Here is a 20,128-nt window from a genome sequence, read left to right on the forward strand (position 1 = left end):
ATGGCAGCAATTGCTACGTGACTGTCATATGACTGCCAAGTGTGCACGGAGCAGGCATGCCATCTACCCAAATAGATTTATGTGTGTTGGAGCTTTGCCTGTTCACTTAACACCACGGACTCTGACAGTGTACAAAGGTTTTCACAGGACATTATGTGCGTAGTCCATATTAAACATAGTAGACGTGTATAATTTTTTAATGCATTTATATCTATCTCATTTATTTCATAGTAAACCAAATTTACATTTCTTAGTCTTTATTTATTTATTAGAGCATATTGGTTATACAGGTTAATGGGTTTCATTCTGGCAGATTTATAAATGCCTTAACATAATCATTTTCCCTCATTACCCCTTTGCCCCAGCTTCTTTGGGGGTGGTGTTTAATGTGTATAATGTATTTTGATTTTTTTTTTAGTTCTTTTTGAGATGGTCTTATTTTGTATCCTACATTGGCCTCAAATTTGTGATCCTTCTGCCTAAGCCTCCCAAGTGCCAGTGTTATGGCATGCCCCACTGATACCTTTGTTCATGTAATAAAATAATTTATAGTCTAATAACATGAAGATATAAGAAAAGTAAATCCTGGGTTCTGGTGGGAACAGGTCTTCCCGGGATTTTTTTCCTACCCTGTTGGAGGCCTCAGTAGCAACCCTTGAAGAAGCCTCAGATAAAGGGACCTAGCAACAGAGTCTCTCTCTTAGGAGATGGATAGGCAAAGAACAGTCTAGCCAGAGTGAATGACCCTGCAGGTCCCTCAGAGACCACAATGCCTAGGCTGTTCCCAAGTCTGTGCAGAATCAGTGTTGCCAGACTGCCAGGGAAGGTCAGTGGCTGGTCCTGAAAAATCAGCAAATACCAGCTTTGTTTAAGAAATAAACTTTTGGGTTAGGAATGCTTCATATTAATACAGAATTTTTATACCTTTTCAGGGGGTCCCTAAAGATGAAGTGTTAGCAAACCGATTGCTTTATTTCCTAATGAAACATGTCTTCCATCCCAAAAGAGCTGTGTTTAGACACAACCTTGAAATTATAAAGACCCTTGTTGAATGCTGGAAGGATTGTCTCTCCATCCCATATAGGTATATATTTACTAGTTCTTGCAGTATTGTTTAGAAATTTAGATTTAAATGAAGCATGTCATGAATGGTGGTTGCAACAAAATGTAATGACATAATATAGAATAAGGAACATTATAATAGAGTTCATGTATAAGGGTGTAAAACCAGTCTTCAGGGTCTAGGTGGGCAGTGCCTCCAGTGTGTCCCTCAACTCATCTCCAGCTATTCCTGTGCCACACTGGGCAGTTGGGGTGCACTGTTCCTGCATGGCCTCATCTCAGGGGTGTCTTGTAAGGACTTTTATTTGATTCATTTTAGCATAACCTGAGGAAAACTAAAATTTAATACTCAAAAAAAAAAAAGTTTCATTGTCAACTAACAAAGGATTTGGGCAGATATTTAAAATACAAGAAATATAAAAGTGCCTACTTTACACACTACATTGACCCAGATGTGAACAAGGGGGAGTTATCAAGAAGAGTCTTGGATATGGAAAGAAAAAAGTGTTCCTTACACTTTTAGGTGAAAGTTAGCTTTAGAAAATGCTGTATTTGCCTTACAGCTACTCATTTCATTGTATGACAATCTCCATTTTCTCTTTTGTTCTTATGTTTCAGGTTAATATTTGAAAGGTTTTCCAGTCAAGATCCTAATTCTAAGGACAATTCTGTAGGGATTCAGTTATTAGGAATTGTAATGGCTAATAGCTTGCCTCCCTGTGACCCAAAATGTGGCATAGAGAGTACCAAGTAAGTGTCATATTTTGGGCTTTGCTGCTTTTTTAGGCTAATGTCTACCTGTATTGGATTGGCAGAGTAGAGCACAGTTCAATGTTAACACATTTAAGGACTAGAAGAATATATGTTGGAAATACTTTCTTTTCTGTTTTGTTTTGTTTTTGTGGTACTGAGGATTGAATCCAAGGAACAGTGAACTACTTCCCCAGCACTTCTCTCTCTCCCTCTCTCCCTCTCTCCCCTTCTCCCCCTCCCCCTCCCCCTCGCTCTTTCCCTTCCTCCCTCCCTCCCCCCAGGTTGATCTTCAACTTGGCAGTCCTCCTGCCTATGCCTCTGAATAGCTGGGATTATAGGTGTACGCTTCCACTCTTGGCTTAAAAATATTTCTACCTAAAATTAAAGGTTTTGTTCAGAGGTCATTTGAGAGAAGGAATAATACATCTACAGCAAATAAGCAGTGTAGGTTGTTTTAAAAAGTAGTACTTTTTAAATATATGTGTTAGTAGATAAGAGGTGTTAGACTCACTTTCCTCCAGTATTCTCTGCCCAAATCCCACCCTGTCCTTTCCTGATTCATAACATTTACTTCTTCAGGGTGGGGTGAACATGATTTGTGAAGAGAGGAGCTTTATTGATTTAGTTTTAGAACATCACAAAAGGTACTTCCTCCTACTACTACAGTATTCAGAATTTTGAAGTCAGTGTTCACACCATGTTTGCTGTGTAAGCTTCTGCTCTTCCCTTCTGATTTCCCCATCTCAGGAGGCCTGTGTCAGTCACTGGGGTTGACTCTCCTTGCTGGCCTCCTAAAACCAGTCACATCAGCTGCTGGTGTCATAGGCAGCATGTGGCCTGAGGGCTGAAACGGCCCATCGGGGTAAGAACTGGCTCACTTGTAGACATGTTTGTTTCCTTGTTGAGCTCACAGTCTCTGAGAAGTTCAACAGTGAATGTGTTGCTGCCCAAGGAGTCTTCTCACAGAGCCTGAGCCTTCTCTTTCCCATCATCATATTGTCTTTGTCCTGTCATAGTAGATGGCTTTAGAAAGGGAATCAGTACCTTGCTTGCAGTCTTGGATAGTAGCTGTGTTCTTGATTGTGGTTTTCTTTGGTGTTCAGCAGAGGGTTTTACTCTGTCCACAGAGGTCTCCTAGGATTAGACAGTGGACTTCCTTGGAGACGTAGTTATACACATAGTCATATAACCAACTTGTGTTTCTTTTATGTGCATATTTTCTCAGTTTTGCTATTAAAACGTATGAGGAGTAAGACTGTTATATTTTTATTTCAAATGTCAGAATGGATTATTTTATGCATATCTGTTTTTGGTATTTGTTGTAGATACTTTCAAGCTTTGGTCAATAACATGTCCTTTGTAAAATATAAAGAGGTTTATGCTGCAGCAGCAGAAGTTCTAGGACTTATTCTTCAGTATATTACTAAGAAAAAAAATGTAAGTGTTTTGCACAATTTTGAGTGTTTTTTATTTGCATGTCTTTATATGCTGTTTCAAACAGACTGTTCTATTAATTTATATATTAATAAAGTATGTTCATTAAATTTTTGTCTTTCCTATTATATACCAGATACAATGTTTCGTTTTTTAAAAAGGACATAAGACTTTCTAAACACCAGAAACTTGGCAAATATTTAAAAATTGGCACTGTGTGTGTGTGTGTGTGTGTGGTACTGAGGATCAAACCCAGGGCCTTGAGCATGCTAGGAAGTGCAGCACTCCATCACTGAGCTACATTTCTAGCCCTACAGCTGACTTTTTATTTTAAAAATCAAGATGATAGTGTATAACCAGCTTTAATTCGTTTCATTTTCTTTTCTTTTGGAGAAAATTATCTTGATATATATATCTATATATAGATATAGATAGATACCTATATATAGATAGATATCTAGCTATATCTAGATAGATAGATAGATACTGCAGTTAGGACTAAATTGTTTTGGCCAAATCCTCTACTTCCAGTTTCCACATTAATAAAGCTGTTGAACAGGGTGGTACTTCAGGAGGGACCTTTCTTAGTCTTGTGTGCCTGCTGGCTTTATGATATTATGAAAACAACCAAATTGAGTATTTTAGCACAGCACACGTTCATATTACTTTGTTGCTAAGTAAAAGTAACCTATCAGAGCCAGGAATTTAGCTCAGCGGCACAGGACCTGCCTTGCAAGCCCAAGGTCCTGAGTTCGATCTTCGGTACCAGAAACAAAATTACCTATCAGAGTGTTGTGTATGACTGCATGGTCCCATATATGGCATCTGTATGCTGTAACTTAACTGAGAGTAGTATGGCAGATAGGCTTTCTACACTGCATGGCATCCCCTCATGTCAACACAATGCTGCTGCTGCTGCCACTGCCACTGCAAAGATGCCATGCAGGGGCTAGGAGCACAGCTCTATGGTAAAGCGCTTGCATAGTTTGCATGAGGTCTGTGTTCCTTCCCAACACGAGAAGTAAACAAACAACAGCAGATGCTGCTGTCTTTCCAGGTGGCACAGGCAGCCACTGCTTCCAGGATATTCTCTTGACTTTCTTCCTTTTTCTTTCGTAGCTTCCTTTCCCTTTTAGCTGGCTTTCCTCATTTTGGTCTTTTCTTTTACTGCTTCCCTGCCCATCTCATCCAGCCTCAAGGCTTTAAGAGCTATCCTTATATCCGTGATTCCAAAGTTTGTGTCTCGATCCAGTTCCTTTCCTGAAAGAAGACAGGATTGGCCAGGCTGTGGTGCTGTTGAGCTGAGTGAGGAGAGGTTTAGGAGATCCCAGGTGATCGTGAGTGGATACCAAAGAACCTAACAGCAAACTAAACCCATTTTCCTGACCACAGATTTATTTGGACTTAAAATATATTTAAATCAAGGAAATAGACTAAGATCAGACTTCAGTTATAATTTATTTCAGAGGTAACCAGCTTTTTGTGTGTGTGTTTGAACATGGGCCTTACCTATGAGCTACATCTCTGTTTTTTTGGTTTGTTTGTTTTTTTCTTTTAATATTGAAACAGTCTCACTTAGTTGCCCCAGCTGGCCTTGAACTGTAATCCTCCTGCTTCACTCTCCCAATTAGCTAGAATTACTAAGTGTGTACCACTGTGCCTAGTTACCAGCTTTTTTTGTGTCTTAAACTGTATTTGAATCATTAAAAGTGAACTAATTTTGTTTTATCTTCTCAAAGGATGTGTTTGCAATGTTTCTGTGTCTGAAGGCAGCACATGACATTAGCTCTCAGTACATCTCCTGTGATGGGGCAGTTTTCTGGCCCTCATAGGAAATCAAGGATACCAAGCCTCAGAACTACTGAGTAGTTAATGTGCCCTGGTAGCCATTCCCATACTTCCCATTTTGTCATTTGCCTGTGAACCTTGGTATATGTGATAACATCGAATACCTTCCTTGAGTTCACTTAAATATTCAAGATAAAACTTTTTCTAGTACTTAAGTTTCCACTTTTTTTTTTACTCGAAAAGAAACTTAATTTTTCAGATCCTGGAGGAGTCAGTGTGTGAACTGGTTGTAAAACAGTTGCGGCAACATCAGAATACGAGGGAGGACAAATTTATTGTGTGCTTGAACAAAGCAGTGAAGGGCTTTCCTCCCCTGGCAGACAGGTAGGGGGTACCAAGGGCTCAGGCAGGAGGGGACACCCTGGTTGTCAGTCGTCTTCTGACCAGGCATCCCACCACTTAGGTTCTTGAACTCAGTGTTCTTTCTGCTGCCAAAACTTCATGGAGTGATGAAGACACTTTGTCTGGAGGTGATACTTTGTCGTGCAGAGGAAATACCGGAACTGTACTTGCAGTTAAAAAGCAAGGACTTTATTCAAGTCATGAGACATAGGTGAGTAAAGAACACCACAGTATCATAAGAAAAAAAAATAATTTTTATATGTATAATGTTACGTATTATAACAAAATTTGAAACTACAGAACAGCAAAAAAATGTTGCTTGTCATACTTTGGATATATGAAATAGAAATTATTAAATTGTGTTTTCAAAAATCTTTTATTATAGAGATGATGAAAGACAAAAAGTGTGTTTAGACATAATTTATAAGATGATGGCAAAATTAAAACCAGTAGAACTCCAAGAACTTCTGAACCCTATTGTGGAATTCATTTCCCATCCTTCTCCAATGTGTAGAGAACAAATGTATAACATTCTTATGTGGATTTATGATAATTACAGGTAAGCTATAAGTGGACAGTTTACATTCTTTTAGGGATTATTTGGGTACCTTTCATAATCTGGAACATAATAAAACATTTTTTACTATATGATTAATAATTTAAATAAGTTTATTTCAGTATACTGAATTATATCTTTTAGTCATTTAGCATGTAGGAAATATTCAAAAAGTTATATTATTGGTTGACTTAGAAGTATATGAGTGTCACTGAGCAAGGTGATGCATGCCTGTAATCCCAGCCCTCAGGAGGCTGAGCCAAGGGGATTCTGCAAGTTCAAGGCCAGTCTGGGCTACCTAGTGAGACAGTGTCTCAAAAAAAAATAAAATAAAATAAACAAGCAAACATATAAATGTCCTTTATAAAATTTGTTTTTCTCCTTACGCCTGTAAGATCTGACTAGATTAAGAAGTGAAGTCTCCCAGAAGTCTCACCCCTTGGGCATGTCCTGCCCTTACCAACTCCTCTCCTAGCAGACCAAAGAGCAATGAAAGGGAGGGCTGAGACTTGGGTATGCATGACTGGGGAGGCTGATTATTCTCGGGAGTTATAGTCCATAAGAAACGCTAGCTTTTTTGCTTTAATTCTAGATACTGATTAGGGTTGAATAGAAAGGCTAGGACAGAGTATTAATATTTTGTCATTTTGTTATTTTTTCAAACAGAGATCCAGAAAGTCAAAAGGATGATGACTCCCAGGAAATATTTAGATTGGCAAAAGATGTGCTGATTCAAGGCTTGATTGACGAGAACCTTGGGCTTCAGTAAGTATGTGCTCCTCCCAGAATAACTGGGCCAAACCAATTAAGTTTTAGGGATATTGCTTTCTGGAATAGCTTCAAGTATTTTTCAGTAGTTTTGGAAATTTATTTGTAGTATTAGCATTTTCTCTGCATCCTGCATTTCATGTTTAGTAAAAATATATATTAGCTACTTTACTAGCTGCTTTAACATAAAACTTGAGAAAGTGATAAGGACAAAGCACTGTCTGCTAGTGCAGTGAGTTGAAAAGTGGTTTACAAGGAAGAACATCAGTAACGATCTGTTTCCTTTAACAAAAATAGTTGAGATTATACTGTTTATTGATGTTGAAGTGTTTAAAACATTAAAGACAGAAATCTTCTTTTCTTTTTTTTTGTAGTACCAGGGATCGAACTCAGGTCCTTGCACTTAAAGACAGAAATCTTAATGCAGCTATATATGGAAGTATAAATGATGATTGTTGTTCTCTAAACTGCCTATTCTAACTCAGTTGTATCAGTATATTATGAAGTAGCAATTATGTAGGAAAAAGTATAGACTTTCTGTATAATTTGATATAATTTATTTTTTCATTCTATAATTTTAAATTCACTGAGCTTTTAAAATGTATTTGGATTTCATAAGCATTCAAATTAAAGTCTAAACCTATTTTTAACTAATTTCAGTTTTAAATATTTTGGGGAATAATTTTTGGAATGCACTGCAAAGCAGTGAAGTATATGTATTATTTTCAGTTTCAAAATTACTATATAGTGACTTAAAACTTAGAGATGAGAAAAGAAAAATCATCCAGTTTCTTATCTTTTGTTAATTATGCTACATTTGGAGAATCTTCCCTCCGTTAATGCAAGTTACTTTTCATAATGCAGATTATACCCTTTACACAGTTTTGGTTTCCCTCTCAGGTGAGCTTTCTGTGGGTGGGAAGCTATGCCTTCCCCACAGGACACTATGTGCAGCACTCTCCTTCGTGTCTTAGCATGTGCATGTGCTTTCTCCCTCCCCGCTTTTCAGATTAATCATTCGGAATTTCTGGAGCCATGAAACCAGGTTACCTTCAAATATACTGGACCGACTCTTGGCACTAAATTCCTTATATTCTCCTAAAATAGAAGGCCACTTTTTAAGTTTAGCAACAAATTTTCTACTTGAAATGACCAGCATGAGCCCAGATTATCCAAACCTCATGTTTGAGCACCCTCTGTCAGAGTGTGAATTTCAGGTGAAGTATTTGTCTATCCTGATTAATCTTATATAGTTTTCCTGTTTGTTGATGAACATCTTCTGTTAGCATTAAACTTCAGTCTTAGTTTTCTTGGAATGTGCACATTCCTTTCTGAGACTCTTGGATGTGTTATATCCCTGCTCTGGGAGGCTTACACTCTATCCTCTCAGATTCCACTTAGATTTCTTCTCTCCCATTACTTCTCCTGCCTGGGAGATGCCAATTTTGTGCTTTTCTGTGGCAGTTATAGTAGTCACAGTGGTCTACACCTTGACAGACACTCCTTGTGGGCAGGGCTGATTGTGTCCAGTTTATACTGACCTTCCTACTACTAGCTGAGCCAAAATGCTTGGGACCAGAAGTGGTTTTCATTTCCAGTATTTTTGAATATTGAAATATGTCTATATACACAATGAGATATCTGGAGGGGAGACCCAGGTATAAACACAAGATTTATTTCATATATAACTAACTTCTTTCTCTCCCAAGTGCTGAGCTTGTACCACTACACTTCATATATACTTTATACATATATCCTGCATGTAATTTTATGCAATGTTTTTTAGTGGGTCTACATTTTAACTACAACTTGTCACAGGAAGCATCATGCAGTTGCTTTAGAAATTTAAGATTTGTAGCATTCTGGATTTTGGGTGTGCAGATTAGGGATGCTCCACATGTGCCTGTCATGTGCTTAGCATAGATGAGTTCACAGGAGCCACGTTGTATGATTGTAGCAGGTGTGATGTGGTGCCCTTGCCACTCCCAAGTATGGTTTCACCTTCTAATGCAAACTGTCAGGGGTTGGAGAATGATTTCTTCCCTTATAGTGATTAGTTTTTTCTACTTTACAAATAATTGTTTGCTGAAACTTTTTGAGAAAAGGTGCTTTGGTCATTTCTCACAAAAAATATGAAATGATAATACGTACCTGCTGATGGTGCCATGGGATTTTAAATAAAAATATTTCAATATTGCTATAGAGGAACATTGTATCCTCTGAAACTTTCTTTCGTGCAGGAGTGTACCATTGATCCTGACTGGCGTTTCAGAAGTACTATTCTCACACCAATGTTTGTTGAGACCCAGGCCTCCCCAAGCACTCTGCAGACCCACTCCCTGGACGACTCCTTCCCAGCTCAAGGGCCAAAGTCTGGGCAAGTAAGGGCCACTCAGCAGCAGTATGATTTCACACCCACACAAACTGCAGGTAACCAGCAACTAGACACTCTGACCTTTGCAAACACAGTCTGTTATAGCAAGAATCTTGACCTTTTGTGAGAGAAGTAAAGTGATAATAGCAAAAATATCTTAAGAACCACAGTAAAATGTGTTAATCAAAGGAGAAAAAGATTGAAGTTCCCAGAACACTCAGATCCTGTGGAGGAGAGGGGAGATAGGGAGCTATAATTCAGTTATACAGAGCTTTAGTTTTGCAAGAGAAAAAGAGTTCTGGAGATGGATAGTAATAATGTGAATGAATTTACTGCCACTGAACCATAGGCTCAAAATGGTTTAAATGCAAAATGTTACATATATCTTACCACGTTTTTTTAAAAAGAGGAAAAAGGGATTATTTTTTGACTGGGAAAACCAGGGATAGTTTCAATATATGTGTATTCAGTATATGTATGTATGTTGATTTCATATGTGTGTGTGTGTGTGTGTACATGTTTAGTTATGCACAGAAAAACACTTATTAGCTCATCAGCTTTGAATTATTCAAAAGCAAAGTAAAACTAGATCAAACTCATTTACTATGTTTATAGTGTATTAAATTGTTTTTTCTCACATGCCCGATTCCTTTGATCTGCCCACTATTATTTGTAGAGTAAAATATCCCAAACATTTTATACATATATAAACACTTTAATATCTAAATAGTTTATCGATTTCTCACATTCTCTTGTTTCTAGAAGCAGGACTGATTTCCAGTTAAAATGGAGATTCTGTAACACTAATATTAGGAATGATGGGACCTTAGCACCTTAGAGTAGATATAAAGCATAGCGTGCCTTTGATAATCACAGAGGCCAGGGGGAGTAGGACTGAAGCTCAGGTGTCTGGTCTGTCTTGGGCCACCTACTGGGGTGTTGCCCAGTGTTACAGGGGGTCAGGGAAGTCTCACTGCCCTGCGCAGCTGTGCTAGGTGGTGCTCCACATTCTTAGTGTTCTTATCCTGTCTTTTGCAGAAGGAAGAAGCTCATTTAATTGGCTGACTGGGAGCAGTATTGACCCACTGGCTGATTATACAATGCCCTCATTGTCATCTGATTCTTTGTCGTCTTCCTTGCTCTTTGCTCACAAGAGAAGTGAAAAGTCCCAGAGAGTACCCTCGAAGTCAGTGGGACCTAATTTTGGGGAAAAAAGGCTGAGCCTTCCTGGGGATGAGGTGGATAACAAAGTGAAAGGTGATAATTAATTTCCTGAACACATTTAAAATAACCTATTCTCCAATTAAATACATCAAAATTCAGTTCAGTAAATGTGCGGGCACCTTCCATGTTGAAAACATTTTTTTTTTATCTTTCAGAAAAACTATTAAGTTGAAAAAAATTCATTTTCGTGACTTTCTAGAATATAAGGGTAGATAAGCCAATAAATGTCTGATTATCGGACAGGGTAGAACTAGCAAGCCAAGGCCCACAGGTGGGAGAGAATAAATCTTAGAGAATGGAGAAAGAATCCAGAAAGACTGGCTGGAGGAGGGGCCATTGAGAGAAACCTGGGAGCCTGGGGTACAGGAAAGAAGAGAATAAAAAGGATGAAGATGAAGAAGTATGCTCTTTATTTGGGAGTTGGAAGGGACTCGAGCATTTCAGTGAATATTTACAGAGAGCCAACTCCATACCCAGACCCCACGCTGACCTTTCACCCCGGCCTCCTACTGCCCTCACCCCAGTCCTGAGCCCATCTGGCCCCGCCCACCATTCTTGTTGCATCCTTTTCTCTCCACTGCTGAGCTAGGAGTCTCTCAGGTGGTTACACCTCTGCTGTTCTTCCCCCTCCAGAATTGCTCAGCTGTCTCCTCTGCTGTTCCCCGTAGGTTTTCTTTAAGAAAACATTGAATAAGCATTACAGTCAAAAGTGGAGATGAGCACATACTTTGACTTTAGGGGATCTGGAAGGTGTTGAATCCAGTTACCCATATTGAATTGAGCTGTTAGTAACCAAACCTGTTTCATGTTCTTCAGACACGGACAACCGGGCAGAAATACTAAGATTACGCAGACGATTTTTAAAGAACCAAGAAAAACTCAGTTTGATTTATGCAAAAAAAGGCATTGTTGAACAAAAACGAGAGAAGGTGTGTATCATTTTCACAAATTTGGTTAGAAATACCTATTTTATATCATAAGGTATGTCCAGTATTAGTTCCAGTATTGATACACAAACCATAATTGCAGAAGCAGCGCTATGTGAATTAAGGTTAGTTATGAATCGTAGTATCCTCTGACAGCTCTGGATATGAATGATATTCATGACTTCCAGTGAGAATCTCTGTCCTCCTAAATTTGTGGTCTGTCTGGCTCACGGACTTCCTGGACCATACTCTGCTTCTTCCCTCCACTGCCCACCACAGCTCTCTCCATGGGTAGAAATATGATCACCAGTGTTCCTCGAATTTGTATTGTACAGCTGGGAAGGGATTGGCCTCTCTACCTTAAAGCCAGAGCCTTGGGGAGGGAGTCTCAGCTCACTTTGGTGTGTGGCTCTGGCAGCTGTTGTGAAAGGGTAAGGCCATGGGACAGCAAGGGGATGACAGCCCAAGGAAGGGGTAGACAAGGCTGCCAGACAGTCCAGCACCATCTGATGAAAGCTATGGTTGGAGACATGAGTATGACATGAATTGGTAGCTATGACAAATCTGAATATAAAGTGAATAATTTCTCTGAATCTTTTTTTGGAGAGAAGGTGTACTTTTCAACTTGCTCTTGTCTGTGTAATTACAGTTATTCTTTTAAGCTACAGTCCAAAATTGGCATGATGAAGACCATCCCTGCTCTGTTCCTTCCTCAGATAAGTAGCTCTAGGCTCCTGATTAGACCTGAAACCCAACAATTATGGCCCAAAGGAAATAGCAGTATTTGATCATCAGAAAGAAAAGAAACCAGGATTGCTGGACAGAAGTCACAAAAAGGGATTTTGGCCTGATGTAAAGAACTTTGTAGCAGTTCATCAATGTAGGGTGGCCTGCTGTGTGTGCATTCCCCTCTGGCACAGGTATTCGGATGTGAAGCTGCTGACCAGTAATTAGGAATAGTACAGTCAGACAGCAGAGGCCCATGTTTGTGCTCACGTACTCACTGGACAGATATGTCTGAAGTATTGCACTTTATGCCAAGTGGTGTACTAGGTACTAGCAGTGTGAAGGTTAGTGGAATAAAAGTCCTCATGGAGCCTGATTCAGCGTGTGTGACAGCCAAAAAGACAAGCTGACACTGTAACACATCCTCAAAAGTAAACCAAGTGATGAGCACATCTAGGAAAGACCTGGGGTAAGAGGTAGTGGTGGAAAACCTCTCTAGAGAGAGAATATGGAGATGGGAACTGAACGATGAGGGACAAAATAGAGGCAGGTATTCTAGACCGGAAGTGGCAGGTACCTGATGCTCTGCCTGGTAGGAGTCTGCAAGGACTGAGGGGCACAAGTGTGTGCAGTAGGGGCACCACTCTTGATCTTGAAGCCAAGGCTTACTCGAGGGGAATGAAAAAGGAACTACAGCCCTCTGATTTATGTTTTCAGAAAACTTCAAATCAAATTTTCTTATTTTGTGAATGTTCAGATTACTTTATAATGCATATTTTAAATACTCTTTCACTCTTCATCTCTCATTATAATTTTATTGTAGATTTATCACTTACTGTAGACTGATAAGGCACAGTGACTAACCAGTGAATAAAAATTAACTTCACTTCACCTTTATGTTATATTCTTTTTTTTTGGTACCGGTGATCGAACTCAGGCCCTTGTGCTTGTGAGGCAGGTTCCAGAACCACTGAACTAAATCCCTGGCCCCACCTTTAAGTTAAAAGTAGATTCGGGGAGTTTCATATCTTATGCAATCTGATTTTCTTAAATAAGAATTCTAATGTTTCATTTTTGGTTCTGGTGATTATAGGAGATCAAGAGTGAGTTGAAAATGAAGCAAGATGCCCACATCATTTTGTATAGAAGTTACCGTCATGGAGACCTTCCTGACATCCAGATCCAATACAGCAGCCTGATCACCCCTTTGCAGGCTGTGGCCCAGGTCCTCCCTAATTCCTTGTTTTCTCTTCAAAGGTTAAAAGCTATGTTTGCAACTCTAGAGGTCTACTCTTTATAAGGAAAAATAATTGAGCCTACACCATCATAAGGTCCTAAACAATAGACTTGTTTTAAATCCTGTTCCAAATCCAGCTCTGCTATTTCCTAGTTACTGACTTAGAATTATCTAGAACTGAACCCTAAAGCTGGATGTCCATGTCAGGTCAGTTAAAGTGCTGAATGACAGTCTCCATCTAAAAAACAGAGTTAAGACTTATTATTCTTATTCAGTAATGTCAGGATGAAATAATGTATAAAAAAATAATAAACTTCAAAGTGCTAATGAGCCAATTCAATCATTGTTTATATAAAATGCTTTATTTTGAGAGTATTAGTGAAGTAACAGTTTATCAATGAGGTCAGTATTTTGTGATTTGCTTAGTATCAGGGGATGAGAAAATAGCATTACGAAGGAATGCAGTTTTCTAGCTGTGTTCTTACCCCCAAAGGTCTGATTAAGACTCTTAACTTTTATTATGATTTTTGAAAACAAATATGTACATGGATGTCTCATTATGCTATCTAGTAAATTATAACCCTTTATATATAACCCTTTATTATAACCCTGTACTTGTTTCCATGCCTGATATTGATCATAATAATAGATTACATCTGCTTAGCTTTTTACTATGTTTTGTCTTTTAAGGTTTTTATTTTCTCTGGTTAGAGATTGACAAGAATTCGTGAAAATAGTATATAGTACATGAACCCATCATCAGCTTATCCCATGACTGTGGCACAATAGTAAGACCTAGGCATTGGTCCTGGTACAGCAGTGTCACTACGATACAGACCTCATTCAGGGTTATTATTTTCCCTGCAATCATGTGGATATGCACGTGCACCTCAGCTCACATACAGATTCTTGTACCTCATCGTAATATACCCTTTTTTTTTGGTCACAAAGTGCCTTCTCATTCTCATTTTAGATCTTCCCAAAATCTTGCAACATTGAGGTAGTGATTAGATGCATCCTAGACAAAGGTTAAAGATTATCAAATAGGACAGACAACGTGGCAAAGCCAAAGTTCTCACTGGGTGTGGATCCCTCTCCCTCTCCCTCTCCCCCTTCCCCTCCCCCTCCCCCCTCTCCTCCCTCTTCCTTTTCCTCTTTCCCTGTTTCTCTCCCTCTCCCCCTCCACCTTTCCCCCTCTTGCCCTCTTCCCTTTCTCCCTCTCTCCCTCTCTCTGTCTCTTCCTCCTTCTCCCTCTCCCTCTCTCCTCCCCCCATTCCTTTTGTTTTGATTTTGGTTTTACGGTATTGGGGATTGAACCCAGGGCCTTGCACATACTGGACAAGCATTCAACTACTAAAGCACCTCTGGCCCTTTTAAAAATTTTTTTTGAGGGACCAAGGATGTAGCTCAGTGGTGACATGCCTGTCTGGCAAGTGCAAGGTCCTGGGTGTGTGTGTGTGTGTGTGTGTGTGTGTGTGTGTGTGTATATATAATTTTTTTTGAGACAAGGTCTCACTAAGTAGCCCAGACAAGCCCCAAACTTTCAATCTTCTTGTCTTAGGATCCCAAATAGCTGGGATTATAGTGGTAAGCCAGGATGCCTGGCCAGACTCTTGTCTTTCTGTACTTTACTATTGCCCGGATATCTAATTCCCTGGTGACTCACATTGCTGCTTCACAGTGATGTTGTTCCTTACTGTCCAGTGAGCCCTGACTATGTTGGACAGATCAATCATGTGTCATGATGGGAGTAAATTAGCAAATCTGTGAATGATAGGCCTGTATGTAAGTCAGTGTATCTCATTTTTACTTGGAAAAATTAAAATTGTAAATGTTGTTTTGAAAAAGCAAGACTACACATTTTTTTCTATTATTTAAAGAGAGACTTTGCCTGATATTTCTAATATCAGTAATTTATTTAACACATATTCATTGTGGGGTGCCTCCTATATGCCAATAACTGCAGTCAAGTGCTAGAATACAGCAGTGGGCAAGACACGAGGTCCCCTTGCCTGCCTGGGGCTGCCTTTCTTTATTGCAAGCTTTGCCTGTGTGAAATAAAGAGGATCATGTAAACTAGCCATCATAGGACATGTTCAGCAGCAGCTGCCTGCTGTTGAGGATGGTACTTTATCACCACTGCAGTTGTCCTACGAGGTGAGCATTTAAGACTCTGAAACAGGAAGGGATTTGTATATAGCACTTAGGCAGTGGCTGTACACATGGAAACCTACTGACCACGTGTTAAATGAAAAGACCACGTTGTCAGACCACCAATACCAAATAAAAGAATGTGCAAGTCAGTGAAAAATCATTCAAAAGGTGGCAGTGATTATCTTTATGTGCTTTAATTATGGATGATATTTAATTTTATTTATTTGGTTACTCAGGATTTTTTGTTTGTTGGTTGGTTTGTTTTGAAGTATCTGGGATTACACACAAGGCCTTTAGAGTGAGCCATATCTTTGGCCCCCCTTTTCTTATTATTTTGATACAGGGTCTCACTATGTATGTCATTAGGCCATATTTTCTAAAATTTTATATACTGTAGTAACAATATAACAACTATAGCAAGACATATGTTACTTAAATTAATAAATAATAAAGGATAAATCTGGGGTTTTTTTTTGTTTTGTTTTGTTTTTAGATAAATCCATTTTGTATGTCTTATTCATAGTTTTTATCATACAAAATAACTTGGTTTTTATTCATGTGTGCATGCCTTCACTAAACAAGTATAGTAGCATAATACTGGGAACTGTTCTTAGTACCAGTGTAAAGACAAATGAAGGCTAATGTGCTTATGGTCACGGAGTGTATGGGGGTTAAAGCAGTAAACAATCCGTCAACATGCTATTAGATAGAACTGAAACAGAGTTTAATAGGTTTAACAGTTAAATGGTTGTGATGGGACTTCAAAAATTTAAATTGGCATTTTATTTAAACTCATCATTTAATTATTTTAAGTTTTGTTATGATGACTGTGCAGGGATAATACCTAAGAGTTCAGCCTAGTCTCCAGGTTCTTCTAAGCACTTCACCAAACAGTTGAAGTATGTTATTGTGACTAGGCTTCACCTCAGCTCTGAAGCTTGTTCTGTTGACCCCAGTTTAAAGGTGAGGAATTGGGGTAACAGATTCAATTCAGATGAGCTGAGCCATGTGGTTACATATTGACTAGAGCAACTTTTAAGTTCATCATTCTGTTGAAGGTCTGGGCTTTCATAGCATACATCAAGCCATACATTTGGTTAAATTCCAAATATTCCTCTTGTGAAATACCCCTTATAACTCTCTAAGTAGAATATGGCTGTGTAGTGGATGAATTGTAACAGATTGTGTTTTCTTTCTTTTTTTTTTTTGTACCAGGGGTCAAACTCAGGACCTTGCGCTTGTGAGGCAGGCAGCAGCACCACTGTACTAAATCCCCAGCCCAACAGATTATATTTTCAAGTAAAGCTCTGATAGAAATGATGAGTTACAGCATTTTTATTTCAGATCCTAATTTGTTTTTGTTTTGAATTTTTTTACAGAGAGACCCATTAATTGCAAAACAGCTGTTCAGCAGCTTGTTTTCTGGGATTCTCAAAGAGATGGATAGATTTAAGACAGTGTCTGAAAAAAACAACATCACTCACAAGTTGCTCCAAGACTTCAATCATTTTCTTAGTACCACTTTTTTGTTCTTTCCACCTTTTGTGTCTTGCATCCAGGTAAGAGTCTGTATATATTCTGCAGAAGCACACATCGTCTGCTTTTGTCATCATGTGGTTAATGTCATCATCACTTTGTTTCCTCAGTTGAAACTTTTTTGGGGACAGGGGTGGGGGGGACTGGAGATTGAACTCAGGATCTTGTGTTTGTGAGGCAGGTGCAGATGCTACTAAGCCAAATCCCAGCCCCTGAGTAGAAATTCCATAGGTACAAGGTAATAACAGAGTAGATGTATTGTTTTGGTTACCTCTTCTCACGTGGGCACATATAATTTATTTGATTTTTTTTTTCCAAAACAAACCCTAACTTACAGAATAATCCAAAATGAAACTTATTAGAAGTGTTTTATTTTGTAATAAGTTGGTCCCTTTAGTGTTTTGATTAAACCCTCATTTTGCTTAGTTATTTTTCCGTGTGTAGGTTTTCACCAAATTCTTTCCTGTCTCCTGATGTGTTGATCCAAGTGATGGGGCCACAACTGTGAAGAGGCAAAATCTCTTTCCTCCCAGAACTTCCATTCTCTGTATGTAATAAAGAGTCCACAGACACGTACTGAAGGGACGTTAGATAGCAGCACTTGAGAACTTGAGTAACACAGAAGTATTAAAGTAGTATAGAGTGGTAACTAAGCAAGTGAATAGATGGCTTCTTGATCATGGCAGATGTATGTGCCTTTATAGATGATATTGGTCCCGGTAAAATAATGTCAGTTTATCTCACCAGACTATAGCCAAGCAATATGAAGAAATAGGAAAGTCGATTGAAAAAGATTGGGAGAGGAAAGCTAATAGTTTCAAATTTAGTAGCAGGGAATGCTTATGGTTCAACTTGCCATTTTTATTAGAACTATTGGTAACAAATATAATGTCATTGAAGAAATGGCTTCTTTGTGCTATTTTTAAAAATACAACTCAGAATCTCTATTTTGTATGAAATAGTAAAAAGTATGCTAAAGTGGTTTTCTTTAACTTTGTCAACATGTACGGTATAGCTATTGGTGGTTCCCAGTGATGGTTGACTTATAAAGCTAACAGATGACAATGCATTTGCTACTGGTAGCTTACATTTGATGAAATACCACTGTATCATATGTTAAAGATTTTTGCATGAAAGCTTTAATTAAGGGTAGTATCATGCAAGTAGTCATTAAAGCTATGAATTTCATTAAATCCAAGGGATTGAATCATAACTAATTCCAGGAGTTCCTTAAAAGTATAAATGCTAGGCAGGTGTGGTGCATGCCTATAATTCAAGCACTCTGGAAGATTGAAGCAGAAGGATTGCAGCCTGTGCGATTTAGTCATATCAAGACAGTGACTCAAAAAAAAAATCAGAAGATGTAGCTCAACGCCAAGGCCCTTGGTTTGAGCATCAAGTGCCATGCCCTACCAAAAAAGGTACAGACTGTGGGATCATTTACTTTTCTGAAGTAAGGTAGTTAAGGGTAAAATGCTGAAAATACTTTATTATTTATGAAGTGAAATTAAATTAATTATGGAATCAGGAGTAAAAATTGTGCCAGAATTTGAATATGAAAAGTGGCTTCAGATTTAGCATTTTTTGATGGGTTTGACTAATTTAAATGAATTAAACTTAAATCTTTAAGGTGAAAATCAGCGTAACCTGTGATATGTTTCAAACCATCAAAATAAAACTTAAATTATGACAAGCTAAAGTTATGACATCATTTTATGCATTTTGGTACATTGTCTGCACAGTCCTGTGAACAGTGAAAATGAACATTCTTACTTTCCATTTTGATACGGAATTGTGAAAATAGGTTTCAGATTTTCCCAAAAATCATTTTTTGGTATGTTTGCAACTCCCTTCTCAGTCAACATAAATATATTGTCTGCAAATTTTCAGATGGAATGTATAGAGTTGCATTAATTTAACTCAAAAGAAAAATTTGATCATCATTGTTAGACTTTTATGAGACCTGACTTCCTAGGCGCAAATATCTCTTGCTTCATGGACATGACTTATTCATATCATCATTTTTGGACAGTTTGCACACTTGTGCACAAGTGTGAAGTGCATGAAGGGTAAAAGCAATCACAAACATCTGATGAGCACTTTGAGAACTAAAAATTGCAACCACTTTCATCAAGCCAGCATTGATGTACTAACATAACAACATTTTATGTTCATGTTGCCCTCTTTTCTCAAACATTATAAAGATATTTTTACAAAGATTACTATCTGGCACATAGGATGAATGAATCTTAAATTTCATGCCATAACACTGTGATTGCTACAGTACCTGATGCCTAGAAGATAGTCAATGAGTAATTATGGAATGAGAATTACCTAATAATTAGGAATATATTTACTTAAAGATGTTTTGAGCCAGGTGTGGTAATACAAAACTGCAGTCCCCAAGGCTGAGGCAAGAGGATTGCAGTTTCACACCTAGCCTGGGAAACTTAGTGACTTATGGAGACCCTGTCTCGAGATTTTAAAAAATAAATAAATGAATATGAAAAGGGCTGGGATATGTGTGACTCATGCGAAGGCTGTGGGGTTTTAAAAAAGAGAGAGAGACATTCTGTGTTTTCTCGTGGATTTCCCTCTCTGAATTGGAGGTGTCTCAAAATCTGACATTTCATCTAACACAAAGCCTTTCCTAAATTGTTAGTTGAAAGTAATTTTATTTGGATTTTCTTTCCTTGTAAGGGTGACAGACATTTTTGTGTGATTACTTTGGAGAGTTTACTTTCTTCCATGGCCACAGCTAGTGTGTGGCGCAGCAGTGAGAGGAGGGAATGTGCTAGTGCAATTGTGTCCAGGCCATCCTTCTAGTTTGTGCACAGAACCATGTGCACATGCAGGCTGTTTCACTGAAAGTGATGTTACGCTGTTCATGTTTTTTTGTGTTTATAATACTCTCAAATAGATATTTACAAAGTGAAGGTCATTATAATAATTCCTGACTCCTTCATTCAAATATTACTAAGTTAGCTCCTGAATGGAAGAAAGTGTGTTGTATAGACTTCAGAGGGAGATAAATGCCCTTTTGCGAGATTAAATATGAAATCTTGTATTTCATCTTCTATTTTTAGCAAGTCAGGATAAATATTCCTGAAAATTGCTTGCAATTGTTATTTAGATATATAGGGAGAGTGTGTGTGTGTGTGTGTGTGCATATATATATGTATATATAT

General features: G+C 38.3%; 1 protein-coding gene across 1 annotated transcript in view; it reads left to right on the top strand.

Moving 5' to 3' along the window:
• Window positions 1-20,128, top strand: part of Prkdc (protein kinase, DNA-activated, catalytic subunit) — a 147,917-nt gene that overhangs the window by 85,999 nt on the left and 41,790 nt on the right. Inside the window, exons 50-62 of the mRNA XM_010630323.2 lie at window positions 933-1,084; window positions 1,681-1,812; window positions 3,141-3,252; window positions 5,297-5,421; window positions 5,501-5,650; window positions 5,825-5,998; window positions 6,662-6,760; window positions 7,773-7,980; window positions 9,004-9,193; window positions 10,176-10,394; window positions 11,178-11,290; window positions 13,107-13,238; window positions 16,784-16,963. Of these exons, the coding sequence (XP_010628625.1) occupies window positions 933-1,084; window positions 1,681-1,812; window positions 3,141-3,252; window positions 5,297-5,421; window positions 5,501-5,650; window positions 5,825-5,998; window positions 6,662-6,760; window positions 7,773-7,980; window positions 9,004-9,193; window positions 10,176-10,394; window positions 11,178-11,290; window positions 13,107-13,238; window positions 16,784-16,963 (1,986 nt within the window). The remainder of the gene's footprint in view (window positions 1-932; window positions 1,085-1,680; window positions 1,813-3,140; window positions 3,253-5,296; window positions 5,422-5,500; window positions 5,651-5,824; window positions 5,999-6,661; window positions 6,761-7,772; window positions 7,981-9,003; window positions 9,194-10,175; window positions 10,395-11,177; window positions 11,291-13,106; window positions 13,239-16,783; window positions 16,964-20,128) is intronic.

This window comes from Fukomys damarensis, unplaced genomic scaffold (assembly GCF_012274545.1).
Source record: "Fukomys damarensis isolate Sample0158 unplaced genomic scaffold, DMR_v1.0_HiC HiC_scaffold_5, whole genome shotgun sequence".
Classification (NCBI taxonomy): domain Eukaryota; kingdom Metazoa; phylum Chordata; class Mammalia; order Rodentia; family Bathyergidae; genus Fukomys; species Fukomys damarensis.